A 19,976-nucleotide genomic window follows, 5' to 3' on the forward strand; every position below is an offset into this window, starting at 1 on the left:
GAACAAATGGTAAAAAATTTTAAAATGCTCTAATCTTTGGTCTGAGAACTCCAATGCTCAAGTTATGGAATAGAAGAAAACACTTATCTTGATACTGATTCCTTCTCAACAGGGAAAATATGTTTGTCTAAAAAGAAATATACTAGTTTATTACTTGTGTTAGTAATGGAAATAGAATATGTTTGGGAATATCTTTTCAAGCAAGAGCTGCCCTGGGGATGGAAATTTGAATTCAGCTTTAGAATCTCAAACATCTGGATTGACATTGCTTTCTGATAAGCAGAAAAGCAAACAATGTTGATAGAAGATATTCTACATTCTCTCCTGTAGCTCTTATGACTTTTGAAAGCAAACCAGTGCCCACTAAAAACTACTGAAATTCTAAAAGAGTGTGTGTGCTTTCTGTCTTATCCTGCTGACAAAGCTCTGAGCAAATGCTTTGATTCCCTTACAACACTGATGGGACTTTTTCTTTAGTGTGTCTTTTCCTATGTCTGAGAAGATTTGAGCTCTGACTAAAGGCTTTCCCACATTCATGACACTTGTAGGGTTTTTCCCCAGTGTGAGTTCTTCGATGCTGAATCAGGACTGCACTTCGGCTGAAAGCCTTCGCACACACATCACATGCATAAGGTTTCTCTCCACTGTGGATTCTATGATGTAGGATAAGGGCTGAGCTCTGACTGAAGACTTTGCCACATTCATCACACTTATGTTGTTTTTTTCCAGAAGGGCTTCTCTGTTTTCTTTCAAACCCATTATCTTGTTCACAAGCTCTTCTATACGTGAAACTCTGGGAAGCATTCATATGAAGGGTGTCAGAAATATTGTAAGGCAGTTCTATGGTTGGAGGAATCTTTTGCCTCGAAGCTGAATTCACATTGATAGTTTTGCTCTCTTTAGCTGAAATAATATAGAGAAAAGCAATTTCACTCGTTCTCTGTTCAGAAAGAAAGGTAAATTGAATGATCCAAATGAAATATATATGGATTATTTATTAGCCAGCATGTTTGTAAAATAGCATCACAGTGTGGAAGATGAGGATGCTAAGACAGAACACATTGAGAACATCATAAAGCAAGAGGGAAAGCTTTACATACTGAGGAGACAGTCAACTATCAAGATGAAAAGCACCATGCAAAAAGTAGAATGGTGAGTAGAGGTAAAAAGATATATCAGAGACTGAAGAAAATCTGGAAGAAAAGAGACTACAAGATAAGGAATAATGGGAGAAGCAGAGAAACAAGCAGAAGAGGAGACAAATGTGGCAGTGGGTAGTAATAGACAAGACTTAGTGCAAGGGTCAACAGAGAAAAGTTTAATAATGAGGAATGGAATGAGGAAAGCCAAGGGTCAAAAATGAATACAGAAAATAAGCTCAAAAAATAAAAATTAGGGGGAAAAGGGGGGAGAATTACAGACTGAGATAACAGACACCTCAAACAAATCAAGGGTAGCACAAAGCACCCATTTATGAAAAACCTCTACTCTTGTATGTATTTTATAGTACTAGTTGAATGGCATTATTACTGGTTTAAATAGAAATCATTTTGTAAATGGTAAGGACTGTCTCAAATTCACTTCTGATACCTCAAACTCTAAAGTGACCTCAATGTCAAAATCCAAGGATGTCCACTCTTGTCACCTTCAGTTAACACAGTACTAGAAGTCCTAACCACAGCAATTAGACAACATAAAGTAATACAAGGCATCCAAATTGGTAAGGAAGTAAAACTCTTACTATATGCAGATGACACGATACTATATCCAGAAAACTCTAAAGACTCCACCAAAAAACTACTAGAAGTGGTAAATTGAGTAATGTTGCAGGATACAAAATCAATGTACAGAAAGCAAAAAACGAAATTAAGAAAACAATCCCACTTACAATTGCACCAAAAACAATAAAATATCTAAAAATAAACTTAAAGAGGTGAAAGACCTATCCTCTGAAAACTGTAAAACATTTGATGAAAGAAATTCAAGATTATGCAAAGAACTGGAAAGATACTCAGTGATCATGGGTTGGAAGAACAAATATTTTTAAAATGCCTATACTACCTAAAGCGATCTACAGATTTAATGCAATCCCTATGAAAATACCAACAGAACTAGAACAAATAATTCTAAAATTTGTATGGAACCATGAAAGACCTTTAATAGCCAGAACAATCTTGAAAAACAAAACAAAACAAAACAAAACAAAACTGGAGGTATCACAATTCCAAAGTTCAAGTTATATTACCAAGTGACAGGAAAACAGTATGGTACTGGCATAAAGGAATGAAGCTGGACCACTTTATTACACCACACACAAAAATAAATTTGAATTCGATTAAAGACCTAAGTGTGAGACCCACAACCATAAAATTTTGAAGAGAACAAAGGCAGTAATCTGACATCAGCGATAGCAACATTTTTCTAGAAATATCTCCTGAAGCAAGGGAAATAAAAGCAAAAATAAACTCTTGAGGCTACATCAAAATGAAAAGTTTCTGCACAGCAAAGGAAACAATCAACAAAACTAAAAGACAACCTACTGAATGGGGGACAATACTTGCAAATGACATACCCAATAAAGGGTTAGTATCCAAAATATATAACAAACTGATTCAACTCAATACCCAAAAAACAAATAATCCAATTGAAAAATTGTGTTTTGCCCAGAAGACATAAACAGACATTTCTCCAAAGAAGATATACAGATGGCCAACACACATGTGAAAAGATGCTTAACATCACTCATCATCAGGGAGATGCAAATCAAAACTACAATGAGGTATCTCACCTCACACCTGCCAGAATGGCTAAAATCAAAAACACAAGAAACAAGTGTTGGTGAAGATGTAGAGACAAAGAAACCCTCTTGCACTGTTGGTGGGAATGCAAATTGGTTCAGCCACTGTAGAAAATAGTATGGAGGTTCCTTAAAAAGTTAAAAGTAGAACTAGCCTATTATCCAGCAAATGTACTAGTGAGTATGTACTCAGAGAATACAAAAACACTAATTCAAAGGATACATGCACCCCTATGTTTAAAGTAGCATTATTTACAATAGCCCAAGTATCCATCAATAGATGAGTGGATAAAGAAGATGTATACACACACACACACACACACACACACACACACACAATAAAATTATTCAGCCAAAAAAGAATGAAATTTTCCCATTTGCAACAACATGGATGGAGCTAGACAGTATAATATAAAGCGAAATAAGTCAGTCAGAGAAAGACATGATTTCACTCACATGTGGAATTAAAAACAAAACAAATTAGCAGGGTGGGGGGGGGGGGAGAGAGAGAGAGAGAGAGAGAGAGAGAGAGAGAGAGAGAGAGAGGCAAACCAAGAAACAAACTCTTAACTATAGAGAACTATAGAGAACTTACCAGAGGGGAGGAGGGTGGGGGAATGGGAGAAAAAGGGGATGGGGATTAAGGAGTACACTTATCATGATGAAAGATAAATAAAAAACAAAACAAAAAATGTAGAAAAGGCCTCTGTGAGGACATTCGGAGGTAGAACATAGTCCTTGCCAACTCTGAGATCCTAAAACCTGGCTTTAAGGCTAATTAATTTTGTAGTCACTGCCACAAAAAGCTGCTGAAGCAGGGATGGTTCCCTCTTGATCCTGATGGAGTGTGAACAGACTTTCATTTTTCTCTTAGTTAAGCCAACACAACTGCTAGACTGGAGGTGTTAAGTCCCCGGCACAAGCCTCTTGGGAGCGGGTACTTATCCAGTAAGAGAAATATTTTCTAAATCTCTATATTTCTGTATTTTATTTTTCCTATATTTTCTTATTAAAATTCTCTTGGAAAAACTCTAACCTTACTTAGCTGATCAAACCCCATAGAATAAGGAAGCCGTGCTGGGGGGAGAAGGGGAGATACTCCCAGTTGGGGTTTCCCTTTTCATTTCTGACTCCCATTTTATCCAGCATGATCATCTAGAAGGAAGGTCTCTGCTTAGATGTCACTCATCAAAGAGGGCTTCTCCACCACTTTATTTAATAAGACTCTGTCCCCACTTTATTTGATAATACTTATCCCCCTCATTTTGCTTTGGTTTTTCTTTCCATAGCACTTATATTTTTAGTATCTGCAATGGAAAAGCTATGCTAGCCATTTTGAAGCACTTTTGTAAAAGGTGATGCAAAGAATTCCTCTCAAAGCTAGAGCAAACAATCCTAAAATTTATATGGAACCACAAAAGACCCCAATAGCCAAAGTAGTGTTGAAAAAGAAAACCAAAGCGGGAGGCATCACGATCCCGGACGTTAGCCTCTACTACAAAGCTATAATCATCAAGACAGTGTGGTATTGGCACAAAAACGAACACATAGACTACTGGAATAGAATAGAGAACTCAGAGATGGACCCACAAATGTATGGCCAACTAATCTTTGACAAAGCAGGAAAGAGTATCCAATGGAAAAAAAGACAGTCTGTTTAACAAATGGTGCTGGGAGAACTGGACAGCAACATAAAGAAGAATGAAACTGGACCACCTTCTTACACCACACACAAAAATAAACTCAAAATGGATTAAAGACCTAAATGTGAGTCAGGAAACCATCAAGACCCTAGAGGAGAAAACAGGCAACAACCTCTTTGACCTCAGCCACAGCAACTTCTTACTTGACACGTTTCTGAAGGCAAGGGAAATAAAAGCAAAAATGAACTACTGGGACCTCAACAAGATAAAATGCTTCTGCACTGCAAAGGAAACAATCAACAAAACTAAAAGGCAACCAACAGAATGGAAGAAGATATTTGCAAATGACATATCGAATAAAGGGTTAGTATCCAAAATCTAGAAAGAACTTACCGAAACCAACACATGAAAAACAAATAACCCAGTGAAGAAATGGGAAGAAGACATGAACAGACACTTTTCCAAAGAAGACATCCAGATGGCTAACAGACACATGAAAAGATGCTCAACATCACTCGTCAGAGGAAAACAAATCAAAACCACATTGAGATATTACCTCACACTGGTGAGAGTGACTAAAATTAACAACTCAAGAAACAAAAGATGTTGGTGAGGATGTGGAGAAATGGGAACCCTCTTGCACTGTTGGTGGAAATGTAAACTGGTGCAGCCACTCTGGAAAACAGTGTGGAGGTTCCTCAAAAAATTAAAAATAGAACTACCCTATGACCCAGCAATAGCAAGACTAAGAATTATCCGAAGGAAAAAAAAAATAAAAATAAAAATAAAAATAAACAATTATCCAAAGGATACAGCAGTGCTGATTCATAGGGGCACATGTACCCCAATGTTTACAGCAGCACTTTCAACAATAGCCAAATTATGGAAATAACCCAAATGTCCATCAACTGATGAATGGATGAAGAAGATGTGGCTTATATATACAGTGGAATACTACTTGGCAATGAGAAAGAATGAAACCCTGCCATTTGCAGCAACGGGGATGGAACTGGAGGGTATTACGCTAAATGAAATAAGTCAGTCAGAAAGACGATATCTTATATTTTCACTCATGTGGAACTTGAGAAACTTAACAGAAGACCATGGGAGAAGGGAAGGGGAAAAACAGTTTCAAACAGAGAGGGAGGCAAACCCATTAAGAGACTCTTAAATACAAAGAACAAACGGAGGATTGATGGGGGGGGGGGGCAGGGGGAAAGGGGAAATGGGTGATGGGCTTTAAGGAAGGCACTTGTTGGGATGAGCACTGGGTGTTGTATGTAAGTGATGAATCGCAGGAATCAACCTCCAAAACCAAGAGCACACTGTATACACTGTACGTTAGCTAACTTGAAAACAAATTATATTAAAAAAAATAATAAAATAAATAGAAAATTACTTCTGTTAACAAATACCAAAAAAAAAAAAAAAGTGATGCAAGGAGCAACAGAGGCCAGTTTAGCATGTGAGGGAGAGAAAAATATTCAAATTCGAGTCACCACAGGAGGGCAAAGTCATCTTAGCAGCAATATGGCAATTATAGTACTAGACGTCACCAGTAACCAAACAAGAAGAAACAGAATATGATGAGGTAGACTGTGACTTTATGGTCCCTCAGAAGGGCCCTTAGGAGCTGCCTGAAGGTAAAACATCTGAGAACAAGGCCAGGTTGGTGCCCTGTGGACCAACAGTGTTTGCTCCTGCTTCAGTTAGAGTAGCTGTGTTTTCATCTGTTTTACACGCTGGAACTCCATGTAAAATTTCATTTGAGAAAAGGGTCATGCTTCTTTTTCTTTTTAATGTTTATGAGGTGGGAAAGAGAGGGATGGAGAGAGAGACAGAGAGCACGTGGGGGAGGAGCAGAGAGAGAGAGGGACAGAGGATCCAAAGCGGGCTCTGTGCTGACAGCAACAAGCCTGATGGGGAGCTCGAACTCACAATTGTGAGATTATGACCTGAGCCAAAGTCAGATGCTCAACCAACTGAGCCACCCAGGAGCCCCAAAAAGGGTCATGATTCTTAAAGAAAGGTTTGAAAATCCCATGGAGATGATGTCAAGGATTTAAAAATCTGAAAGATATTACAAGACTCTATGAGTAAGAAACAAGAACAAAATACTGAGAGTGATCATTAGCACAACATATAATGGAAGTTCCCACGTGAAGAAGAGGCAGGAGGGGAGATCTGAGACCTCTTACAGAGAGCAGCTGAGATGTGTGTGGGCAGGTGAGAGGCCACCTTTTCCTCCCACCATGAACTGAATCCTGCCCCTCACCTTTTTGTCTTGAGTGAAACTCCCGTGATGTTAATGGCAGCTGCTTCTTAATGGGCTTGATCTGGCTATTTGGTGATTCCCGATGAATTTCCCAAGGTGTCAACTTCTCTGCAAGCATGTCCTCATTTTGTCCAAAAAACACCTGAAAGCAGTTAGGCATACCTGAGGCTGAAGAAGAGACCCACGTTGGGACTTTGAAATAAAATAGCAGAGAAAAAACTATGTAGAAATATCCTGGGATGCAGGAAAAGGGAGGAAGAAAGCACAGCCGTGTTCAGTTTTCTGGCACAGCTGGGAGTACATTCACCACCCAACATGTTTAGCGTGTTCAGTGGGAGTACAATTTGAGAGCTCTACCCCAATAATGGCCCAGAGCTTCTAACCCAGCCTGGTTGCCCATCCACGCCTGATGCCTTTTTACCTGCTCAGTTGGCCCGTCAAGCTCTTTCTCCAGCTCCTCCAGCATAGTCACGGCTTGCTCTCCGTTCTCGGGCCGGTGCTCTCGCAGCCAGGCCTGCAGCTCCTCAGGCAGGATGGCCAGGAACTGCTCCAGCACCAGCAGCTCCAGGATCTGCTCCTTGGAGTTCACCTCGGGCCTCAGCCACTGATGGCAAAGCTCCCGGAGCCGGTTCAGAGCCTCCCGGGGCCCAGGCGACTCCTGGTAGCCAAAGTGCCTGAACCGCTGGTGGAAGGTCTCTGGGCTGCAGGAGGTGCTCCAGGGGAGGCTGGGGTCCAGATCACAGATCTGCTCTTCCTCTTCCATCTTCACTATCACAATGCTGTCAGACTCCTCTGAAGGTTGTGGATGGAGTGAGGACTTTCTCAATTTTGCAGACATTTGGACTGGAAATAAATAAGTAGGCTTTAATCTTCAGGGAGGTGAGCTTTCCTTAAGGACACTCCTTAAATACGATTAAACAAACAGGTGGAAACAAGACACAGACACGTTTCTTAGAAATACAACACTGGGGGCGCCTGGTGGCTCAGTAGGTTAAGCCTCTGATTCTTGATTTCAGCTTAGGTCATGATTTCAGGTTCGGTTTGTGAGATCAAGGCCTGCAGAGTTGGCTTGGGATTCCCTCTCTCCCTCCCTCTCTCTCTGCCCCTCCCCCATGCGTGCTCAAAATAAACAAACTTTTTTTTTTAAATTTAAAAACAAAGAAACAACACTGTTACAGAAAGTACTGCCCTTAATCTTAACATAAACCATGCTTTCAAAGAATACTTCCTTAAGAGAATTGAAGAGCTAAGATGGAATTCATATGCATGAGTAATTCCCAATTTATTCTGAAAATCTTGCACATAAGGCTGACTAAATATCACAATAAGAGATCAGCCAGGATTGTGCAGGAACTCCTGGAGAACAGAAATAAGGGAAGCTTGAGAAAAATTATGACTCTGGGGCAGGCTCAAACAGCCAATTGATTTTTTCTAGCCTGTTGCAAAGAGCATTAAGAAATAGTCTCATGAGAGAAGTATTCATGTGGATTTCTTTTCAACACTTACTATTAAACAGTATTAAATAAAACATTAAGTTTAATACTATTGAACAGCATTAAAACAATACTATTTTGACATTAAAGGAACTATTTAAAAGAAAAAGTAATTGTACATTCCCTAATCTTAATGTGCTTCTATTTTTTCATATTCACTTCTACTTCCCATCCATAACATCTGCATTATTTACCTATCTCTTTAGTGTAGAATATTTAGGTTGTGTCTAAGTTTGACTACCATAAATAATGATGGGAGGCACATTTTCAGGAATATATTTTTCTCCTTTCAAATTATTCAAGGATATCCCAAGGACTTGGCTTGCTGGGGTCAAAGGAGAGCGGCAAATGTCTTGCTCGGTGCTATCAAATGAATTACTGAAACGATTGTTCACCAATTCACAATGTCAACAGCAACTCAGTGATGTAATTTCTCCAGGTATCATGAGCTTGTCAGCAGGAAGGGGGTGGAAAGACAGTTCTAGCACTATATGCATCACTGATCACTGATGGCTGATTACAAAATCTTATAGGTGACCCGATTTTTCTTTTTTATGCAGTTGACCTGAACAAGACCCGTGGCTTCTTAAAACTCTAGCAGGTGAGAGACAAGGTTACGAAGTAAATAGAAGAACGTAATATACACTGACTGCTATGCAGCAAATGATAACAGCTGACACAGTATTAACCATGTGCTGAGCACTGTTCTCAGCACCTTAAAGAGAAACTCCTTTAAACCTTCTCAAAAGTCCTGTACGCTTACTTCCATGCCTGCCTTGTAGATGAGGAACCTGCCAAGCTCAGGTAGAGTGACCACGGGCAAGGGGGCAGGGATGGGCCTGATTCCGGGCCATCCACTTACCCACAGTGCTGCGTGGTCAAGAGGCAGGGGGCAGGGGTCCGGGTGCCGAGAAGGAGCAGCAGACCCAGATGCTCCTGCGCCGGGGGGAGAATCTAAGGTCGAGACCTGGGCGGCGGGAAAGGTTGAGGCCATGAGTTCGGACGCCGTCTGGGAGCGTTACATTGAGGGACTCTAAACTAAAAGCCTCTGGAAGTCACGGAGAGAGTGGCGGCCGGCACGCATTCTGCCTCTTCAGCACCTGCAGCCGCGGGCCACCTCCACAGCTGCTCTCGGCGCTACACAGGAGACTGGGAGACCGAACCGCCAACACACGCGCGGGCCTGTGACCAACGGGCTCCCTCCCTGGAGGGGAGGCTTCGCCGAGAGCCCGGAAAGCGGGGTGCTACGGCGAAGGACCGACGCTCACCCCAGCACCCCTCCTCCAGCGGGGCCGAGTCGCCGCAGGTTGGCGCCGGAGGGTCTCCGGACGCGTAGCCCACCTGCCCCACCCCGCCCACGCCTCTCCCGCGCGGGGCCCCGGCCCCGCGAGACCGCGGGCCGCGCGCGGGCGTTGAGGACGCTGCGCGGAGGCCAGGTGAGCGCGCGCCGGCGGGGAGCCGAGAGGGTTCGGCTGTGGCGGCAGGCGCCGCGGGGCTGCACCGGGAGGACGAGGGGAGGGGGGGTCCCGGCGCGCGGCTAGGGGGCCTGGAGGTGCAGGACAGGCTAAGGGCCGAGGGAAACGCCGGGGGGTGACAGGAGCGGGCGTGAAGAGGGGTTGGGCGGCGGGACGGGCTGGGAGCGCGGCCTCAGGGTGTCGTCGAGGTCCGCGCCACCTCCTCCCAAACCCCGGGTGAGGACGCCTCTCCATGCAGCCTAGGGGTTCAGAGGGGGCCTCGGCTCTCACCTCCCGACGGGGAAGAGCGACCCCGCGTTTTCCGGAAGATGCCGGGAAAGCGCCCGGTCGGAAGCTGCTTCCGGTCCTCGCGGCTGGGTTGGGAGCCGGCCCGGGTTGAGGGAGCGGTTGCCATGGAGACGGGTCGCCGCCGCAGGAGGCTTTTGGTGAGGCGACTTCCGAGTTAGCGGAAGGGGATAACCCCGACGGTTGGGAATGCGACTGCTCCGCCTCCCGGTTCACAAAACCCGGGTGGTTGTTTTTCAGAGTGCTTCTACTTAGGTTATTCCATTTACTTTTTCATTAACCCGGTAAAGTTATTCCCACTTAACAAGAAATAAGTCCAAAGGTTTCGTGACTTGCCCAAGATCACAGAGAGGAAAGACTCCTTAGCTTTCTGCCTTTCAGTTCAACCTGCCTCTGATACCATCCGCGCTACTGGGGTTGGTTGTACTCCAAGTAGTACTGTTTTAAGGAAAAGATTTGACGCCACCCCCGCCCCCACCCCGCTCTTTCACGGGAGAACCGAATGGCCCTTAAAAAGGGGACAACCCACCTACACACATATTTTGGCACCAATATATACGTATATATTTCCTCGGATAACCTTTTAAGTAAATTTAAAAATGTGAGGCCACAACCCCACATATTGGCTTCCTCTTCCACCTACTTTCCATAGGGACTCTTGGAAAATGTAGTTGTAGAGGGAAGTAGGGAATTAGGGAGAGAACAGAGACGCTTGAAAACCACTTGGTAATAAACAGCAATAAGGAAAAAAAACCCACACCTTTTGGGATGACCTCTCCCCTCCCCACCCCCCCGCGCCAAGTATGCCCTTACCAGAGTCCGAAATGATGAGAGAAAAGGCTGCTTTATTCCAACTGTACCAGACCTAAGGGGTAGGGGAGAAACTTGTCGCTTAGTTAATCTACAATGACATTAAATTTGAAGAAATTCTTGCACCAATAGGGGACTTTCACCGGATAAGATTATTTGTTGAGGCAGCTACTAATACAAATAGCAAGACAGTCCAAAAGTGCAGAAGGGAATGTGTTCACTCTGATGGTGGGTAGGTTAAGTTAGTCAAGGCAATGAGGCATCTGAAACAGGAGCAGTCAATTTCGGACAGTGGTGTGAAGTCATAGAAGGTAGTTTAAGGAGAAAATGGACAGGAGTTGAAGGCTGCAAAGAGAACAAGGAACTATTCTTGGGTTTGAATTCTACCAAATATCCAGATCATCCCAGAATATGAAGCTAAGAAAAAAGTAAAAGAGTGTTTATGAAAAGTTTCATAGTGTAAGGGGAGCCTGGGTGGCTCAGTTGGTTAAGCCTTATACTTCAGCTCAGGTCATGGTGTCATGGTTGGTGAGTTGCGGGGTTGGTGAGAGCCCCGCATCTGGCTCTCTGAACTCAGGCTTTCTGCTGTCAGTGCAGAGCCTGCTTCGGATAGAGTGCAAAGTTAGCAGAAATCAGGTCCTAGTAGAAAGATCATCTGCTAAGCACCAGATGCGTGATACTCACTGAGAATTCAAACGTCAGACACAGATTTTTGCTCTTTAGGAACTGATAGGCTAATAAAGAAGAATGGTATATAGATTGACTATTCTAAACAACATGGTAGCTGTTCTGATGGAGCTAACTACAGGATACTATAAAAGCACAAAGAAGGTGTTGGGGGGAGGGTGGAGAGAGTGGGATTGGAGTTGTTGGGGAAAGCTGAGTGCCATGTAGTCGAAACTGAGGGACCAGTGAAATTTTATATTTGCTGGGATTGAAGGATGGCAGGCCATGAGTGGCTAAGGATGAGGATGAAGAAATAAGAAGTTTCAAAAGATGTGGCAGGCCAGGTAAAAGGCTATGAACTAAAATTTTAGTCAGGGTCTTCTGAAGTAAAGTCTGCCTGAGTAGTAAAGAAACTTCAGGTTTCTGAAGTAAAGTTTGCCTGAGATTCTTAGCATAAACCATTTTACCAAACATTCTGAAGATGCTCAGACAACCCAAAGATAATATACACCTTCCCAGTATGCATTCCTTGATGATCAATAAGGACTGGGTTCTAACTCCCATTCCCCAGTGAATGATCTGCTGCTGAATAAAGTTTGAGCTTTAAGTAAAGATTTTTCAAGAAAATGTCCCCAAACTGAAAGACGAGTATTCACAGATTAAAAGGGCCAGCCCTTTGCATGCACCACACAAGGGATGAAGACCTGTATCATTCTGGAATTTCTTAAAATACAGGACAAATTTGAGATCCTAAAAGCTTCCAGAATCTAAGGAGCTGCAAGCTAAAATTTGAAAAACAAGATGATTATTAGACTTCTCAGTCTAGAAGATAATGAACAATGCCATCAAAATCTTGAGGAAAATTAATTTCCAAATTAAACACAGCTGAATCATATTCAAAGTAGGAATAAGGACATTTTCAGACATGTGAAGTGTTAAAAAAAAAAAAAGTTCCCTCCCATGCATCCCTTCTCAGGAGGCTACTGGAAGTCTGCCCTAAAGAGAGAGTAATCCAAGTAAGACAACACGGATAGGGGATTCAACATAGTAGGTAATGAGGGAAATTCTTGAGAGGGTGATAAAGGAGATCCCAGGAGACAGATTTGGAGTTAAGAAGTAGAGGGATGGAGTGCTCAAGGCACGTGCCTCAATGGGGGAATAATAGTGCAGATAGAGTACTGGGTATGTTTGTTATATTCCAATGCTGAGAGATTGATACTTCAAGTTGAAAGTTAGTGATTCTGGCAGGATAAGTGATTAATAGATAGAAGACGAAGCAAAGGGCAGAAGCAGCACCCATTTATCATTAAGTTCAGGCAAACAGAATGGTGTGCAAGAAATTTAGGGTACATTAGAAGGCTTAGCTATGGATAATGCTTACATATTCATTATAATATGAACACTTAAATTTGATCTAACCAGGTATATTGGGAGGTTTGGGGGAAAGGGAGGAATGATAATTCTGTGTATGAGGGAAGTGTGGCTGCATAAGAGAGCTAAATCCTTATATTTCATAATATGAACTTAATAATATGTAAAAGTGAAATATGAAAAGAAATAGCTGTCTTAAATTATTTAGAACATGGAAGTAAATCCCCATAGAAACAGCTATAAGAGTAGAAAGGGGATGTAGTCCTGCAAAGCAGGACTTAGTGGTGGAGGGCGGAGGGGACTGCTCTGGTCCATTCTAGGTCTTCTAGACCAATTTGAATTTTTAATTACATATACTATAACATCAATTATAGAGAATAAACTATAATTGCACCTCCTCTTCCCTTTAAGCCTTTTTTATTGAGTTTATTTATTTATTTTTGAGAGCGAGAGAGCAAGTGAGCAGGGGAGGGGCAGAGAGAAAGGGACAGAGAGAATCCCAAGCAGGCTCCACGCTGTCATCACAGAGCCTGATGGCAGGTCTCTAACAAATGAACTGTGAGATCAGGACCTGAACCAAAACCAAGAGTCAGACACTTAACCAGATGCTTAACCGATTCAGCCATCTAGGTGCCCCAAAAGGTTATTTATTTTTGGGAGAGAGAATGAGCAGGGGAGGGGCAGAGAGAGAGGGGGACAGAGGATCCAAACAGGCTCTGAGCTGACAGTGGAGAGCCTGATGTGGGGCTCGAACTCACAAACCATGAGATCATAAGCTGAGCCAAAGTCAGACACTTAACCGACTGAACCACCCAGGTACCCTCCCTTCAACCCTTGTATAAAGAAGCTTCCACCCTTATCCATTCACTGTCTTCCCTACTGCCATATATGATTAACTTACTTTCATCCTTCTCAGCATTTCATATTATTTACAACAGTACTTCTTCCCCTTTGAATTTTGTCCTTCATTACTCCTCTGTCCTTCTAAACACATTCTGCAATCCCACATACAATTAGTGTTCTTGTTCTGTCTTTGGTTCCTGCACTTTTCATGTTATAGGCTCTCTTTGGGCCAGCTCATGTACTTCCACCTATAAGCCTTTAATTACCAACCCTGAACTAACGAGTACCTATTTATATCTTGAGACCGATCCTCTTCTTGAGCCTCTTCTCCATAGAGGTGACTTTATGAAACATGACTACTTGTTTGTTTCACAGGCACCTTAAACTAAATGTGAGTTCTTCTTCACTTCCTCTACACTCGCCTCTTTTTCCTCCTTTTCTCCTGGACTAGTACCACGATCCCCCCAGTAGAAATCTGGGATCTTCCAAGATGTGTCTCTTTCACTCATGTATATGTCAGACAGGATCTGTGTCCCATTCATCCTTGTGTTCTCTGTGTCATTTGTTCCCTTTAACATAATTAGGACATTGATCTCTAGTTAATGTATGCTCCATAAATATGTGGATAGAAAGAGGATCAAACTGATAAAAGGGCAGTTTCTGAAAATTAACAAAGACTATTCAGATAGATTTAAAGGCTTAGTAGTTACCAGGAGGACAGATAATCTGCAAGAAGGAGAGCCCATTGGATCAGAGAGCTGCTGCAGGTAGATACATTGCAATAAAAGCATAATGGCTCATGACATTTTAATATGAAGAGATAGAGATAATAAATTTCATACAGTACTGAAAATCCATATCTGGTGCAACAGCAAAGCCTAATAAGAAGAGAGATCTGTGGTAGAATTTCAGAGTCTGCTATATAACCTTGGGTGTTTAGCACACTGCCCATATAGAATCTTGATTCTCACCTTTCTTCCAGGGCATAGAGCTTCAAATATTCATTTGTGAGTTGGTTCTCCCCAGCCTGGAACTAAACATTTGGTGATAACCTGATTTGGTGCTGCATTAGTCTCCCAGGGCTGCCATAACAAATTACCATGAACTTGGTGGCTTCAAATAATAATTTATTATTATCTCATGGTTCTGGAGATTAGAAGTCTGAAATCAAGGTGTTGGCAGGTCCATGCTCCCTCGGAAAGCTCTACAGAAGATTTCTTCTTTACTTCTTTCCAACTTCTCATGGGTGCCAGCAATACTGCATCGTTTCAATCTCTGCCTCTGTCATCACATGGACTTCTCTAAGTGTGGCTCCATGTCTCATCTCCTTTTAAAAAGCCACCAATCATTGGATTTCGGGCCCACCCTCATCCAGTCTGACCTCATCCTAACTAATTGCATCTGCCCCCAAAATGTACTTTTCTAAAGAAGGTCACATTCTGAGTTTCCAGGTGGACATGAATTCTGGGAGGACACTATTCACCCCATTACATGCCTTTGATAGCTAGCAGTTTATTGAAATTCATCCTTTGCTGTCTGTAAACATGAAATGGACCTTTTAAATATTTTTCCTTTGCCAACAAGCATAATGTTATGAGTTGTCAGTGGGAGGCTCTGGAGAGACTTTGCAGGGGAAAGGGGCTTCCCTTCCTGGTTCTGGTGTGCTGACTCTACAGACTCAGCATGTAGCTCTCCTGGATCCAGCAGGAGATTGCCCTGGCAGCAATTTTCTCCTGCACCCTCATGGGCAGTTTCATAGCAGAGTACCTCTAGTGAGATAACCTCCCAGTAAATGACTTTTGCTTGCACTCTGGAGAAAAGACTTCCAGCAAGTTCCATTACCCTGGAACAATAGAGACATATCTGCTATGTGGTGAGCCATGGCCATGCAGTGTAGAGGAGACTTCTAATAATCAGGCTGATACTCCATGGATATAAATCAGTCTTTTAACCTAGTAATCCTGTGCTTGCTCGGTGAGCCGTAAATGGCAGGGCCACAATGGCAGGGATGGAAGCTATGCATGGGGTTCAAAAATGTGGACTTCCCCTACCCAGTGCTGACCTGTCTAACATTACTGCTGAGTACTTAATCTGTCAACCGAAGAGACCAAACAGGAGGCCCCTCATATGGCACCACTTCCCGTGGGGACCAACCAGCCACCTGGTGGCAGACTGATTACACTGGGCCTCTTTTTTCATAGAGGAGGCAGAGAGACATCCTCACTGAATATACATGTTTTCTGAATATGGATTTGCCTTCCCTTAACATAATCCTTCAGCCAGGCATACCATCTGTGTACTTGCGGAAGTATTTATGGAATGCTTTATCCATCGTCTTGGTATTCTGCACAGCATTGCCTCTTATCTAGGAGCTCATTCCTCAGCAAAGGAAATACGGCATGGGGCTTATGCTTATGGAATCATTTGGTTTTACTCACATATTCCATCACCTAGGAGCAGATGGCCTAATTTAAAGTTGGAATGGCTCATTGAAGCCTCAGTGGTGGTGCCAATTGGGAGACAATACCCCAAAACAATGTGATTCTGTCTCACAGAATACAGTAGATGCTTTGAATCAGCAACTGTTATATAGTGTTTTCTCTCTCATAGCCAGAACACATGGATCTGGGCATCAAGGGGTAGAAGTGGGAGTGGCTGCTCTCACTCTTAAACTCAATAATCCATTTGCAGAATTATTCTTCCTGCCCCAGAAACCTTGAGCAATGCCGTTATGGAAGTCAGTCTCCAAGGGAGGAATGCTTCCACTAGCAGACACAATGGTTCAATTGAATTGGAAAGTGAGAATGCCTCCTGGACATTTTAGACTTCTTAGGCCATTGAACCAACTGGAAAAAAAAAAAAAAGTCACTCTAGGTGAGGTGCGTAAACTTGAGTTGCTGTACAATGCAGATAAGAAGGACTATGAAGCCAAAAGAGTTGCCTGGAGGTGCCTACGAGTGAAGGTTTGGATCACTCCAGCTGAATTTCTGGCTGAGGATGGGGGAAATGTGGACTGGGTAGCGGAAGAAGGAAGATGGAGATATCATTGACAGCCTCACAGCAAATCACGGAAACCGTGACAGTAATAGCTTTGTATATTTCCTGTTTGTTTATTATATATGTTGTTTATTTTATGTGCCAACCATTTTCTTCTATTTCCTTCCCATTGCTATTTTATGTATGTATAGGGGAAAGCTAACTTCACAATTTATTCATTAGGTAACAGAATTTGAGGAGTGGGACGCTGCCAGAATTTGAGGAGTAATTAAGATTATCAGTGATGGATACATTGACTGTTGGGACTGTGCTCTCCATATTTTGAGGAAAAGGTAAGAACTTTACCTTTACAACTACTAGATAGTTGTATTTTGTCACAAGAAAAATTGGAATTGTGTTATTGATGTACAAAAGTTCAAAAATGTATGGAAGGGTGCACATGGAAGCTGAATAGCGAGAGGGCTAGCCTCATTTGTATCACTGCTTTTGCTTGAGCTGTTCTTTCAAATTTGAGACATGCCTTATTTTCACCATGAAGTTTCTTCCAAATACCTTACCCTATAGTGATTTTCCCCTCTCATGTCCCTGAAGAACTTGACTACATCACACATTTAGCACCTAATTATACTCTGAATGTAATTTTCATCTAATTATTTGATGTATTATACTGCCTTTCCACCAGTTCCAGCCCTCTAGATCCTGAGCTCTTTTAGGACTGTGTCTGTCTCTCCCTTTTTTTTTTTTTTTTCATTATCCATCAAAAACACACGTATGAATATGCATTCAATGATTACCTCTTAATTAAATAGCTGTCCTTCCTCACTTGCTGCACTGGTTAATGTGCTTCTTGCTCCAAATTCAGTTTCAGTTAATATTGTGTTTCCCAACCTCATTTGACTGAAGAGTACTTTTTAAGTTTATTTGTTTTTGAGAGAGACAGAGACAGTGTGAGCAGGGAAGAGACAGAGAGAGAGGGAGAGAGAGAGAATCCCAAGCAGGCTTCACGCTGTCAGCACAGAGCCTAATGTGGGGCTCGAACTCACGAAACCATGAGATCATGACCTGAGCGGAAACCAAGAGTCAGAAGCTTAACTGACTAAGCCACCTAGGTGCCCCAACTAGAGGGTACTTTTGACATTAATATGCAATTTCTCAAAACCACTTGGGAATTAAACAAAATTTCATCCTGGGTGGCCCAGTCTGTTGAGTGTCTGACTTTGGCTCAGGTCATGATCTCATGGTTTGTGAATCTGAGCCCCACTTCAGATCTTCTGTTGCCCCTCTCTGCCCCTCCCCTACTTGCACTTTCTCAAAAATAAATACGCATTAAAATTTTTTCATCAGTTTTTGTTTGACATGTAGCAATGACTTATGTAAAATATTTTATCATTACATATTTTATCATTACATTCTTTAAAAGATATACTCTATAACATTTGTAATTGGACTTTTTCCCATTACTTAAAAATAATTATGTAAAAAGAATTAAAATGACATACTGTAGTTCTTCAAAAAATTAAAAATATTGTATGATCCAGTAATTCCACTTCCATGTATAATCTTAGAAGAATTGAAAACAGAGTCCTAAAGAGATATTTGTACACCCATGGTCATAGAAGCATTATTTACAATAACTGGAAGGTGAAAGCCAAACAAGTGTTTACTGAGAGATGAAGGGATAAACAAAGTGGCGTTTGACATGCAATGGAATATCATTCTGACACATGCTGTGACATGAATGAATCTTGAGGCTATTATGCTAAGTGAAATAGGTCAGTCACAAAAAGACAAACACTATGTAATTCCACATATATGATTGGAATCAATAGAGTAGTGAAATTCATAGAGATAGAAAATAGAATGGAGGTTGCCAGGGGAGGGGGAATAGGGAGCTGTTGTTTAATGGGTACAGTTTCAGTTTTGCAAGATGGAAAGAATTCTGGAGATAGTTTGCACAACAACATGAGTATCAACTGTACACTGAATAGTTAAGATGGCAAATTTTATGTTATGCATACATTACCATAATTTTTAAAAATCCAACAGTGTATAAAATGAAATTTTTAGAGAATATTATTTAGAAACCAGTAAAAGAATACTGACAGAAATTAAAGATAACCTAAATAAATGGAGTGATATCCTGTGTTCATGGGTTAGAAGACCTGATATTGTGAAATGACAATTTTTTCTAAAATTATCTGTAGATTCATTGCAACCCCAGTAAAAATTGCAGCACTTTTTCTGGAAATTAAAAAACTGATACTAAGGTTTGTATGGAAATGCAAAGAGTTAAGAGGAGCCAAAACACTCTTAAAGGAGAAGAATGAGGTGGTAGGGTTTGCCCTGTTGGCTCCCAAGTTGCATTAAAAGTGTGCAGTAACTAAAACAGTGTAGTATTAATGTAGGGATAGTAAACATATCAGTGGAAGAGATTAAAGGTTCCAGGAATAGATTCCCACATACATGGTTATTTGATGGTTGACATGAACAGTGCTGCGGAATAGTGGGTGAAAGATGGTCTTTTATAAATGCTGTTGACTCAATAAAGTATCTATATAGAAAAAGTAGATAAAAATTTAATCCTTACCTTACACCATATACAAAAATAATTTCCAAGTCAATCGTAGACCTAATTGTGAAAAGCAAAACAATAAAGATTTTGGGATGCAATATAGGAAAGCATCTTCAAGGTATTAGAATAGGGAGTGATTTTAAAAACAGGACACTAAAAGCACTAGTCCCAAAGGGAAAAATTATAAACTGGACTTATAAAAATTCTGAACTTCTATTCATCAAAAGACCAAAAAGGCAAGACCAAAAAGGATGATTATTGCTGTACAAAAAATGAGAGGGTAAATAATCTCATTTGAGCGGTAACACTGAAGATAGCTCCAATAATTTTTTTTTCCTTCCTTCCTTCTTTCCTTTCTTTTTAAGGAAGCTCTGTGCCTAACATAGGGCTTGTAGTCATGATTGTGAGAGCACAAGTCACATGCTCCACCAACTGAGCCAACCAGGTGCGCTGCTCTAATGATTTTTAAAAGTAGTATTGTTGGAGGTTCCAGATTAAAAAAAAAAAAAAAAAATTGAAAGGACCTTACTACAGTGTCAGTAGAGAGTTTGAGTATTAGTTTTGATAAGTACTTAGAAAACTAGCAAATAGAAAATGAAGCAGCATTATGATTTTGCAGGAGCAAAAATGCACAAGGATGTTACCAGAAAGAACATATAATTATACAATACTTCCTGGTTCATCTTCAAACAGTATTTATGAAATCAAAATCATAATACGGTAAAGATGATTCATTAATATTGTATTGT

The 19,976-nt window shown here is 41.5% G+C and overlaps 1 protein-coding gene and 1 long non-coding RNA gene across 2 annotated transcripts in view; one reads left to right on the forward strand and one right to left on the reverse strand.

Moving 5' to 3' along the window:
* LOC122203126 overlaps positions 1-10,090 on the reverse strand; it is an 87,096-nt gene extending 77,006 nt beyond the window's left edge. Inside the window, exons 1-4 of the mRNA XM_042909687.1 lie at positions 9,954-10,090; positions 7,137-7,558; positions 6,716-6,857; positions 453-903 (exon numbers count right to left, since the gene is read on the reverse strand). Of these exons, the coding sequence (XP_042765621.1) occupies positions 453-903; positions 6,716-6,857; positions 7,137-7,558; positions 9,954-10,077 (1,139 nt within the window). The 5' untranslated portion in view covers positions 10,078-10,090. The remainder of the gene's footprint in view (positions 1-452; positions 904-6,715; positions 6,858-7,136; positions 7,559-9,953) is intronic.
* A 28-nt stretch (positions 10,091-10,118) lies between these two features.
* The window catches only part of LOC122202990, a 140,965-nt gene continuing 131,107 nt past the window's right edge, over positions 10,119-19,976 (forward strand). Inside the window, exons 1-2 of the long non-coding RNA XR_006195007.1 lie at positions 10,119-10,223; positions 16,878-16,987. This is a non-coding gene — a long non-coding RNA (uncharacterized LOC122202990). The remainder of the gene's footprint in view (positions 10,224-16,877; positions 16,988-19,976) is intronic.

The sequence above is a fragment of the Panthera leo genome, chromosome D3 (assembly GCF_018350215.1).
Source record: "Panthera leo isolate Ple1 chromosome D3, P.leo_Ple1_pat1.1, whole genome shotgun sequence".
NCBI classification, from domain to species: domain Eukaryota; kingdom Metazoa; phylum Chordata; class Mammalia; order Carnivora; family Felidae; genus Panthera; species Panthera leo.